General features: G+C 47.3%; 2 protein-coding genes across 5 annotated transcripts in view; both read left to right on the top strand.

The window, feature by feature from the left end:
• The window catches only part of HIPK1 (homeodomain interacting protein kinase 1), a 56,580-nt gene extending 51,260 nt beyond the window's left edge, over window positions 1-5,320 (top strand). For 3 of the 4 annotated variants that reach the window (XM_018045938.1, XM_018045936.1, XM_018045937.1), the window contains exon 16: window positions 137-4,884. In XM_018045938.1, the coding sequence (XP_017901427.1) occupies window positions 137-625 (489 nt within the window). In that variant the 3' untranslated portion in view covers window positions 626-4,884. Of the gene's footprint in view, window positions 1-136; window positions 4,885-4,912 lie in introns of those variants that run through there. The other variant, XM_018045939.1, reaches the window with a different exon arrangement.
• Window positions 6,423-9,491, top strand: OLFML3 (olfactomedin like 3). Its single transcript, XM_005677850.3, has 3 exons — window positions 6,423-6,680; window positions 7,612-7,897; window positions 8,206-9,491. Exons 1-3 carry the CDS (start codon window positions 6,567-6,569, stop codon window positions 9,024-9,026), a joined length of 1,221 nt encoding a protein of 406 aa, XP_005677907.1. The 5' UTR covers window positions 6,423-6,566; the 3' UTR covers window positions 9,027-9,491.

Consider the following 11,915-nt stretch of genomic DNA (forward strand, 5'->3'; position numbering starts at 1 on the left):
GCTGCCTTCTGACAGCATTGTCAGTCTGGGAGTTCTGTGCTCTGGCAGCCCAGAAGCAGTTTACGTTAGAACCTCAACTCTCAAAATTGGCCATTAGTGACCTCAAGATTCCTCACTCCCTTCTTCCTCCTTCCAGAACCAGCAGTCATCATCAGCTCCAACCTCGCAGGAGAGAAGCAGCAACCCTGCCCCCCGCAGGCAGCAGGCATTTGTGGCCCCGCTCTCCCAAGCCCCCTACGCCTTCCAGCATGGCAGCCCACTACACTCGACGGGGCACCCCCACCTGGCCCCAGCCCCTGCTCACCTGCCGAGCCAGCCTCATCTGTATACGTATGCTGCCCCCACCTCTGCGGCTGCATTGGGCTCCACCACCTCCATTGCTCATCTCTTCTCCCCGCAGGGCTCCTCAAGGCACGCTGCAGCCTATGCCACCCATCCGAGCACTCTGGTGCACCAGGTCCCTGTCAGTGTTGGGCCCAGTCTCCTCACTTCTGCCAGCGTGGCCCCTGCTCAGTACCAACACCAGTTTGCCACCCAGTCTTACATTGGGTCTTCCCGAGGCTCAACCATTTACACTGGATACCCACTGAGTCCTACCAAGATCAGCCAGTATTCTTACTTGTAGTTGGTGAGCATAAGGGAGGGGAGGGTTGAGAGTTCTTAATGGGCTGTCATGAGCCCCTCCCTTACCCTCTCCTGAAACTCCGTAGCCAGCAACTTGCTCCACAGGGGCCCACTGAAGCAGAAGGCTTTTCTCTGGGGACCCTGTCTCAGTATTGACTGCATTGTTGTAGTCTCCCAAAGTCTGCCCTGTTTTTTAATTCTTTATTTTTGTGACAGCATTTTTGGTATTTGGAAGAGTTCAGATGCCCATCGTCTGCAGTTACCAAGGAAGAGAGATCATTCTGAAGTTACCTTTGAAAAATATTTTCCCTCTCTGACTTGATTTCTATAAATGCTTTTAAAAACAAGTGAAGTATCTCTTTATTTAACTTTATTTTATTGTAATTCCTGGTCAGAGGAAACATGCTGATAGGAGGACTTGAAATCTGGTAACAAGTAAGGAAAGGAAAACCATTACTTTCTGCTTGTTTAAAAACCAAGACTTCATTGCTTCTCTTAAGAGCAGCTTGCACAAGTCTGTATTTTACTGTCTCGCATTTCTCAGACTTTCACCTTTGCTAATGGGACATTTAAGCTTACAGTGTTTTAGTTTTGTTTTCATGTCATGTTATATTTAGTGGGAAATTTTTATTTTTGCAAAACTGGTTACATACTACTCTGTGTTACTATTGGGATTCTCTCAGTTGCTCCTGTGTTTATTATAAAGTAGTGTTAAAAAAGGCAGCTCACCATTTGCTGGTAACTTAGTGTGAGGGAATCCATACCTACCAAGAAAGCACCGGGTGTTCTTTTTAAATGAAACCCTGTGCATTCTTTTTAAATTATTTTAAAAAAGTCTTTCTCTGATTCAGCTTCAATTTTATTCTTGGAAAAGCCATTAAGGTGGTTATTATTGTATGGTGGTGGTGGTTTTATTATATGCAAGCTCTTTTTGTATTATGCGATACTAGCATTGATGAGCTTTGCCTGAAGATTAGTATGAATTTTCAATAATACACCTCTTTCTCTCTTTGCCTCATCTCTCCCTTTGTTCTATGTGATTTATTTGGGGAGAAAGCTAAAGGATCTGAAATCAGATAAGAACGTTGTGTATAGCTTTTATATTTAAAAGTAGCTTTCTTTGTATGCCAGCAGCAAATTGAATGCTCTCTTACTAAGACTTATATAATAAGTGCATGTAGGAATTGCAAAAAATATTTTAAAAATTTATTACTGAATTTAAAAATATTTTAGAAGTTTTGTAATGGTGGTGTTTTAATATTTTGCATAATTAAATATGTACATACTGATTAGAAGACTATAACAAGCAATTTTTCCTGCTAACCCAAAATGTTATTTGTAATCAAATGTGTAGTGATTACACTTGAATTGTGTATTTAGTGTGTATCTGATCCTCCAGTGTTACCCCGGAGATAAAATTGATGTCTCCATTGTATTTAAACCAAAATGAACTGATACTTGTTGGAATGTATGTGAACTAACTGCGATTATAATAGAGCATATTACTGTAGTGCTGAGTGAGCAGGGGCATTGCCTGCAAGGAGAGGAGACCCTTGGAATTGTTTTGCACAGGTGTGTCTGGTGAGGAGTTGTTCAGTGTGTGTCTCTTCCTTCCCTTTCTCCTCCTTCCCTTATTGTAGTGCCTTATATGATAATGTAGTGGTTCATAGAGTTTACAGTGAGCTTGCCTTAGGACGGACCAGCAAGCCCCCGTGGACCCAAAGCTGTTCACTGGGATTTATCAGAACAGGATTAGTAGCTGTGTTGTGTATATGCATTGTTCTCAGTTTCCCTGCCGACATTGGAAAATAAAAACAGCAGCTTCTCTTTTTCACTCACCATCTCTACCCTTTTCTGTTTTGGATTCTCAGCTGTGTTCTCACAGAAGCATTTTCCCCATGTGGCTCTCTCACTGTGCATTGCTACTTTGCTTCTGTGAGAATTTAGGAAGCAGGTGAGAGGAGTCAAGTCAATATTAAATATGCATCCCCCCGCCCTGTTTTTTTAAATATGTGCAATCACTTTTAGATGATTGATTATTTTTCCTTTTCCCATGTGGCAGTCCTTCCTGCGAATAGTCAACATTCCTAGTAAAATATTTGCTTGTTGAAAAAAAAACGCCTAACAGATGTGTTTATACCAAAGAGCCTGTTGTATTGCCCACCATGTCCCCAATACTGTGAGGAGGAGTTTTGTGATGCCGCTGGTGACCGGGAACTCACAGAAAGGTTTCTTAACCGGTGAAGAATATTAAGAAGGAACCAAAGCCTGTTGAGTCATTGGGCTTTTGAGGTTTCTTTTTAACAACTTCTGTATTCTTGGGGCCCTTCAAACTGTGAAATTGTCCTTGTACTCTCAGCTCCTGCACGGATCTGGGTCAAGAAGAGGGTACTGGGGATGGCAAAGTTCCTGCCTGTAAAAGATTTGGGGAAAGAAGGTTAACCCTAAGATGTGGATGTGTTCCATCTGAACTGAAGGTTATAGATTTGAGGGATACATCTAGGACTGGTTCTTTGTAGAGATGGTGTCAAGGAGGTGCAGGATGGAGATGGGAGATTTCATGGGACCTGGTCAGCAAGCTCTGTACCAGGTTGAACACCGAGGAGCTGTCAAGGTATTTGGAATTTCTTCATTGGAAGGAGGAAGGGCTTTCAGGATGGGGCAGATAGTCAGAACAGCCTACCAGGAACATGTTGATGTTTTTCTGCTTTCTTTTCATCATTATATTGAGTTCTGTTTTCAGCACTGTATTGGTCAAGATACCCAAGCAATATGTACAGTTTCTGTCACTAGTATTATACAGTTTTCTGTGTCAGCGTGGGTGATCTTTGTGTCTCTTTTTGCCAAACACATTCTCATTTTCTTGCTCAAAGGCAGATCTGTGGAAGCTTTTTTTGTTCATTATCTTTCCTCTACAAGGGATAAGTTTTGTTGTTTTTGTAAGAAATGAGATGCGGGGTGGGGGGGCGGGACACAAAACACTCCACTCCTGCGCCCCCCCACCCCCCACCTTCAGTCTGGTAAGTGGATACCACTTAAGATAGGAGTCTTCATGGGGAGAAGACAATAATACTCAGAGCTTATATTGTTATCATAGTCACCTTACTAGCAGTGTGTGGCTTTAAGAATTTTAGAGATCTTCAGTTTTAATTTTGCAAATTGGCATTTCAGATTTACCAAGATGAAAATGCATCCGTGTCTGTTGAATGCGTATGTGCTCAATGTGGCCTAGATTCTGTCTCTGGGGCTTAACATTGCTAGCCCTGACAGGATGGGGGAAGTCCCTTGAATAAAGTGAGCAGCTGGCCCAGGTCACAGAGGCCTCACCTCAGACTTAAGGCTTAAGGCTTTAAGTCCTCTCAGAACTTGTATTTCCAGCTTCCCCACTTCAGGGGTGAGAGAGAAAGTGGGAAGGTGCAGCCACTCTAGGCTCATCAGGACACTTGATCACTCCAGAGTTGGTCAGTGCTCAGCTAAAACCCCAGCCCCAGGAATGAGAACACCATTTAAACAGTTCTGGCCGCCCATCGTCCTCCACTGGAGGGGCTAGCTTGACTGCCCTTAGCCAGGCAAGTGCAGTAATGTGTGTTTTATTCAGCGTTATTACGCAGAAACCCACTGGTTAGGATGGTTTGTTTTAGGACAGGAAATGAATTGCCTCTCAGTGACAGGAATGACCCAAGCCTGCTTCCTATTTCGATTTTGTTTTAAACTGATGGATGGTGCAGCATGTCTACATGGTTGTTTGTTGCTAAACTTTATATAATGTGTGGTTTTGATTCAGCTTGAAAAATAATCTCACTACATGTAGCAGTACATTTTATGTACATTATATGTAACGTTAGTATTTCTGCTTCGAATCCTTGAAATTGCAATGGAATTCCAACTTTATTAAATGTATTTGATATGCTAGTTACTGTGTGCGATTTAAACTTTTTTTGCTTTCTCCCTTTTCTGGTTGTGCGCTTCCTTTTACAAAAAGCCTCTAGAAACAGTTTCTGAGAATTACTGAGCTATGTTTGTAACGCAGATGTACTTAGGGAGTATGTAAAATAATCATTTTAACAAAAAAAATAGATATTTAAAATTTAATACTAACTACGGGAAAAGGGTCCATTGTGTAAAACATAGTTTATCTTTGGATTCAATGTTTGTCTTTGGTTTTACAAAGTAGCTTGTATTTTCAGTATTTTCTACATAATATGGTAAAATGTAGAGCAATTGCAATGCATCAATAAAATGGGTAAATTTTCTGATTCATGTGACTGGTTTTGACTTGTGTTACAAGGGTGCAAAGAGGATCAACAATGGCATCTTTGGAGTGGCTGAATACGTTGCATCTGAAGACTGGTAGAATGTTAGAGACAAGTTCCTTCTTCATACAAATCTCCACAGCAGAAATGACTAGGGCCTGATAGGGGGACACTTCCCCAGAATGGAGTGTCCAGGGCCCTAACTTAAGAGCATCTGGATCTAGCCCTTTGGAAAAGGCAGAAACTTCTGACCCTCATTAATGAAACTGCTTCCTAGCATGTTCCACCAAACATTTAAAGTACCAAAATGAAAATAAGAATAACCACAAGATGATGCTATTTTCCCCTCCTTTCAAGCTGTACTGTTAGAAGACTAGTTTTTGTTTGTTTTTTAGAGGAGAATTTCTGATCAGATTTCTCATGATTAAAATGAATAAAATTTCTCCTGATTTGTCTAGATTCATCACCGTGGGTCTCTGAATACATGCTATGTTTATTTGACTTCTTTTGATGTATGGGTTTCAAGACAAGTCTATCTTACAGTGGCCATTAATTCATTTGGGGCTCCTGCAGTCATAGTTGGAATATAGAAATGAGAAAACAGAAACGCCCTTTGGAGCCGTAACCAAGAGAAATTATCAATAGTCTGTTCTCTCCCATTACTAGGGAAGTCAGAGTACATTTATTTACAAATATATATTTTTCAGATTTTTCCCCCTAAATGAGTGTAAAATTATTGTGAACTCACTGAACACTCCCTAGTTTTGGTAAGATAATATTCTAGGAGCTTTCAGGCAAAAGGGAATATAGAATGACTGCTGTCAGGCTGTCTTCCAGATAATCAAGAATTAATTTACTAATTTTTCAGTGACCTGGTTTGGGTTTTTTTGTTTCTTTAGTTATAATCTCAGTTACATTGTCTTTCTTAGGCTATATCAAAGAGAAGCTCCTTAGGTAATTGGATAGTCCGTGGGGAAAGGTGCATTTTAATCATGAAAACCCTTGTAAATTCAGTCTACTTGGCTTGCCTTGTGGAAAATTTTCCACTGGAGGTGAAGTCTAAGCCTTGGTTTTCCTGTTAATTGTGAGATGACACCGGGTGCTTAGCACAAGGTGGCGCCAGTGAGCTGTAGAGGAAGATACTAAAGCCGTGAGCACTATGGCCTTTTTTCCCACCTCTTCCCCTCAGACCTCATCTCCCCTGCTTCCAGCTTCCACCAAAGGCAGAAAACAATCCATGCTATTATTGCTGGGAAAGGAAGGGTAAATGAAGAATGTTTCTGAAGTCAGCGTCGGAAGCATTCTAAAGCAGAAATAAGTTTGCTGAGTTTTCTCTGGGGTTTCTGCCTCCCCCTGCTAGCTCCTTTTCCTGGATGACTGCCCAGAAGGCCTTTGCCCTAGGGTTTCCAGTCCCCATCTCCTCTCCTGGGGAGCCTGCAGCCTAGGCAGGAAGTGGTTAAAGCTTCTGGCTGCTCTGCAATAGGGCCATCTGTGTTTGATCAGTCCAGGCGGAAAGGAGGGGGCGGGGGCCTTAAAGAGACTAAAAGCATTCCAGAGTAGTGAGAGAGACCAGAGATGGAGGAGAGAAGGCACCGCCCCCACCCCGCCTCCAAAGCTAACCCGCCGGCTTGAGTGGAAGAGGCCAACCGCACACACGACTACACACTCTGGCCCTACTATTCCACTGCCATGGGGCCCCGCACTCCGCTCCTGATCTTGTTCCTTTTGTCATGGTTGGGACCCCTTCAAGGACAGCAGCACCACCTTGTGGAATACATGGAACGCCGATTAGCTGCCTTAGAGGTAAGTGACTCTTCTGGCCCAGCCCGGAAGGATTCCATATCTTCTAAGTTGATTCATCCAGTTTGTCAGGGACCTGGGGATGGATGACAAATTAGGCTCTGTTAGTACCTACAGAAAACTCCATCTTTTAATAAGAAGATTCTCAGAATTGCAAGTCTTCCTCTTTCCCCACATCCATAGAATGCAGTGCATGTGTGCTCAGACTTGTCCGACTCTTGAGACCCCATGAACTGTAGCCCACCAGGCTCCTCTGTCCATGGATTCTTAAGGCAGGAATACTGGAGTGGGTTGCCATTTCCTCCTCCAGGGGATCTTCCAGACCCAGGGATTGAACCCCAGTCTTCTGTATCTCCTGCATTGCAGGCGAATTCTTTACCACTGAGCCACCAGGGAAGCCAGCATTCATAGTGCAGTTCTAAAGCAAACAGACCGCTGTGTTTCACCCCTGGGGTTAAATGGGATAAGGGAACAGAGGAAGTGAGAGCTAGAACTGCAAGGATTTATCCATCTCAAGAGGAGCTGATGGTTCTATTAAAAGTTGGAAGTTCTCAGAGAATCTGCACCTTTCTATTTAATGGCTTGGAGCCTGTAGCATCCTAATTCCTAAGAGGGGGGTAGCATAATGGAGCAGAGATCCCTTCTCACCCTCATGCACTTAGACTGCCCTAGAGGCTCAGATGATTCGGTGGCACTGCTCACAGAGAGCAGGCCAGAGGATGCAAAGTCAGGATAGGGGCCTGTGTGGGTCTTAGCCCGGCTCTTTGCACATTGAGCATCTTGAACATTTTGTTTCCTTTCTGTGGGGATTGCGGGGAATGCTGATGCCTGGCTGAGTTTGTGCCTTTTTCCATTCCCGACTCCCTGCTCGGGCCTCTTCCTGCCTGGGAGTTGTGACCCTGCAGCCCTCCTTCCTGCTGCCCCATCCCTTCAGGAACGGCTGGCCCAGTGCCAGGACCAGAGTAGTCGGCATGCTGCTGAGCTGCGGGACTTCAAGAACAAGATGCTGCCGCTGTTGGAGGTGGCCGAGAAGGAACGGGAGGCGCTCAGAACCGAAGCTGACACCATCTCCGGGAGAGTAGACCGTCTGGAGCGGGAGGTGGACTATCTGGAGACCCAGAATCCAGCCCTGCCATGTGTAGAGGTTGATGAGAAGGTGACCGGAGGCCCTGGAACCAAAGGCAAGGGCAGAAGAAATGAGAAGTATGATATGATAACAGGTAAGCAATCTGAAACAGACCCCTGTGTTCTTCCTTGAGTCTTTCCCTTTTTTCTCCTTATCCCAGTCTGTTTGGCTCTATCTTCTGGAGTCTCTTTTAGGGAAATCTCTGTAATATCAGGTTCATTGAGGAGAGTTTCTGGGGACCCAGGCCTCTGGTGCCCTTTCTCCCAATCTTCCATAGAGTAGAGGCATCCACTGGGCAAATGCCCGCTCTTGTCCAAACTGCCCACCCAGGGAGGTTCCTGCAGTGAGCATCTAACTCTTGCCTGTATTTCCTTGTTCTGTGTTTTTCTCCTTTCCCATGAGACTGTGGCTACACGATCTCTCAGGTGAGATCAATGAAGATCCTGAAGCGGTTTGGTGGCCCAGCCGGTCTATGGACAAAGGATCCACTGGGCCCAGCAGAGAAGATCTACGTGTTAGATGGCACCCAGAATGACACAGCCTTTGTCTTCCCAAGACTGCGTGACTTCACCCTTGCCATGGCCGCCCGGAAGGCTTCCCGGGTCCGGGTGCCCTTCCCCTGGGTAGGCACGGGCCAGCTGGTATATGGTGGCTTTCTGTATTATGCCCGGAGGCCCCCCGGAGGGCCTGGAGGGGGCGGTGAGTTGCAGAACACTTTGCAGCTCATCAAGTTCCACCTGGCAAACCGGACAGTGGCGGACAGTTCAGTGTTCCCAGCAGAGGGTTTGATCCCCCCGTATGGGCTGACAGCAGACACATACATAGACCTGGCGGCTGACGAGGAGGGCCTTTGGGCTGTCTATGCCACCCGGGAAGATGACAGGCACTTGTGTCTGGCCAAGTTAGACCCACAGACACTGGACACAGAGCAGCAGTGGGATACCCCATGTCCCCGAGAGAATGCTGAGGCCGCCTTTGTCATCTGTGGGACCCTCTACGTCGTCTATAATACCCGCCCTGCCAGTCGTGCTCGTGTCCAGTGCTCCTTTGACGCCAGCGGCACCCTGACCCCTGAAAGGGCAGCACTCCCTTATTTCCCCCGCCGATATGGCGCCCATGCCAGCCTGCGCTATAACCCCCGTGAGCGCCAGCTCTACGCCTGGGATGATGGCTACCAGATTGTCTACAAGCTGGAGATGAGGAAGAAAGAGGAAGAAGTTTGAGGGAGCTGGTCTTATTTTTTTGAATTTCTTTCACCTCCATACATTTATATCCTGAGTTTCCTGCTCTTCATTCTCCAGATGTGGGCAAGTTGTGATTCAAATCTCTGTTTTTAATCCACGGAAGCTAAATTCTCCCGGCCCCATGCATTTCACATGGGATTCCAGATCTTAAGGAATCCTTTCCGAGCTAAAAGAAAGCCCCAGATGTTCACTCCTCTGCTGCCACATGTAAACAAATTACAAGCCAGTGAAAGAAGACCCCGTTCCAGAGCTCTGACCTTTAAATGCATGGGGGCAACCCCAGTGATCAGGCAACAGAATGTTTCTGGCTTCAGTGGGAGTCAGGGGAGAGACGGTGAGGAGGAGACTTTTAGCTCTGCCCTCTCTCCCTTTCCCTTCCGTGCCCTAGAGAATGGGACTCCTTCTGTACTGCAGACTTTTGCATTAAAAGGAAAATCCACTGCTCCGCGCCTGTGTGTGTTTGGGGTAGCCCTTGGATCAGATTTCTCCCCAGGATCGTCCATTTTCTCCGCCATATAGCCACTCCTTAAGCCACATTAGGGCCTTGGATAGGCTCCCAGGCCAAGGCAGAGGGGCTTCTCTAGTTACAGACTTCATCGGGAGGCGCCTGGGGAGGCGGGGTATCTGCCACTTAGGGAGGTTGGGCGAAAGGCTTCCCTCCACACCCACCGTTGTCCACACCAGCCTTCCCAGAACCCCAAATGGCACCGTGCCTGTGGCCACGGGACTGGGGCCCAGGGGCAGAGCTTCCAATTCCAATTCTCTGAGGTTTTGAAGCAGAAAATGGATTTTAGTCACACTGCAGTCGAACGTGGGAACTAGGGCCCTGAATATACGTGTGTGTTCAGTAAGAACTGTCTCACTTCTGAAGTGGACTCTGCGCCGCCCCTACACTGAAGCCCGCTCCCACCTCTAGCCTGGGGCTCACCCCCAGGGCCAGGTTGCTCAATTGCACTCTTGGTCTGCAGCACTCTGATTTTCCGGCTGCCACAGCGTCTGCGGTTTGGGTGAGGAGGAGGGGCAGTGACCACGTCCTTACCAGTTTCCCAACACATCCTTCTCTCCACCCACCTCGCCCCCACCTACCTACCTCAGTCCTGGAGCCCTGGAAGTCTGTCCAGAAGTCCTGGAAACTTAACCCTTTGCTGCCTAGCACCCCGGCCTCTGGTCGAGACATGCAGAAGACCATTGTGGGAAGGGAGAAGGGACAGGAGATGGAAACCTAGGTTTTGGAGTCCATTCTCTAGGCATCTGCTGAGCTCTGTACCAGGCCCGGTTCCAGCCTCATCCTCATGACCAACATTCAGGAGCAAGGCCCTCTGATGGACAAGATCCACTGCTTTGACAGTGAAATTGACCTTGGAGCAGCCCCCGGGGTCCCCCTGGTTTTAATCTCTTAGCAGGAGGGGAAAGGGACCTGGTCTTTTCCTCCGAGGATATCTCTCCCTCGCCCAGCCGCAACCCAGGGTAAGGTTATCAGTCAGGGCCCTGCCATCCTCCTTTTGTTTTCTTGTCTCCCCAGGCGGAGCTGCTCCTGACGTAGGTTGGGGAGGCAGGGGAAAAGAAAGCCCTGAAGCACCTCACAAAGGCCCTATTGTGGGGAGCCCAGGACGGGTGGGGGCTCGCTCCCATTCAGTTCTCTGTAATGTGAGGCTGGCAGCAGTAATCACCACCTGTCAGCCCACAGAGGGGTCTGCCCACGGAACATCTGGTTCCGCAGCGCACGGTGCACGAGAGGCTGTGGAGGAGGAGGAGTTCCCGCAGGCCTGGAGACAAGGGGCCCGGGCTCTGAGGAGGGGGCGTGTACGCGGGGCGGGGTGGGGGAGGGGAGGAGCTCGGCTCCTTAGTGTGACACTCGGTAAGGACCTGACCATAGGCTGCTGGATCGAGGACCAGGCCCCGTCTGTAGAGGTATCTTGATACAGCACCAAACGGCAGAAGTGGCTTTTTGAAGACCCTGAGGAGGGAATAGCTCCGGGGCTCTGTGTAAATGACATCAGTGTGAGGCTGCTGCTGCTGTGAAGTCGCTTCAGTCGTGTCCGACTCTGTGCAACCCCATAGACGGCAGCCCAACAGGCTCCCCCGTCCCTGGGATTCTCCAGGCAAGAACACTGGAGTGGCTTGCATTTCTTTCTCCAGTGCATGAAAGTGAAAAGTGAAAGTGAAGTCTCTCAGTCGTGTCTGACTCTTAGTGACCCCATGGACTGCAGCCTACTAGGCTCCTTCGTCCATGGGATTTTCCAGGCAAGAGTACTGGAGTGGGTTGCCATTGCCTTCTCCATCAGTATGAGGCGTGAGGACTAAGAACTGGTGCTTCAGCCTCACCATGTGTGTGCCTATCTTTATGTCATCTTTCTTTTCCGGGTTCCTCAAAGAGGAAAAAAGTAGCTTTTTTATTTACTTTTTTTTTTTTGCTTAAAATTTTTTTGGAAAAGTTCACTCAGACTTTTCTGAAAGGGCGGAAATCTCTGAGGTCTTGTCACTACTTACTTTCTGCCTTTTTTTTTCTTTTTGGCTCCTGTACAATAGCTAGTGCTATTTTGGGAGCTGTTTTAGAAGGTGAGTGGAACTGTGTGGGCCGATCCAGTGAACTGTCCAAATTCATTAACGGAAATTAACTGCTGCTCAGAGAGAGTACCTTGGTGGCTGAATCCTATCATCAGAAAACAGCTTCACAGCCCCTTTTCAGACCCTCCATTACATGTCACTTGACAGAAGCAGGTTATGACCTCTGGTTTGGATTGAACAAAAGACAGTGGGAAGCAGTGGCCCTAATGGGAGAAGGAGGGGCTAAGAGTCCATAGAGAAGTTCCACATCTGCCTCCAGCCCCCAGCCTGAAGGCAGTAACCACCAGGGATGGGGATGCA

This window comes from Capra hircus, chromosome 3, assembly GCF_001704415.2.
Source record: "Capra hircus breed San Clemente chromosome 3, ASM170441v1, whole genome shotgun sequence".
Taxonomy (NCBI): Eukaryota; Metazoa; Chordata; class Mammalia; order Artiodactyla; family Bovidae; genus Capra; species Capra hircus.

What these genes read in the sequence shown, in the direction of transcription:
- OLFML3 (XM_005677850.3), top strand. Translation starts at nt 6,567, where the DNA reads ATGGGGCCCCGCACTCCGCTCCTGATCTTGTTCCTTTTGTCATGGTTG. An exon ending in GCCGATTAGCTGCCTTAGAG is followed by an intron (nt 6,681 to 7,611) that starts GTAAGTGACTCT and finishes CCATCCCTTCAG; the next exon opens with GAACGGCTGGCCCAGTGCCA. An exon ending in GAAGTATGATATGATAACAG is followed by an intron (nt 7,898 to 8,205) that starts GTAAGCAATCTG and finishes CTTTCCCATGAG; the next exon opens with ACTGTGGCTACACGATCTCT.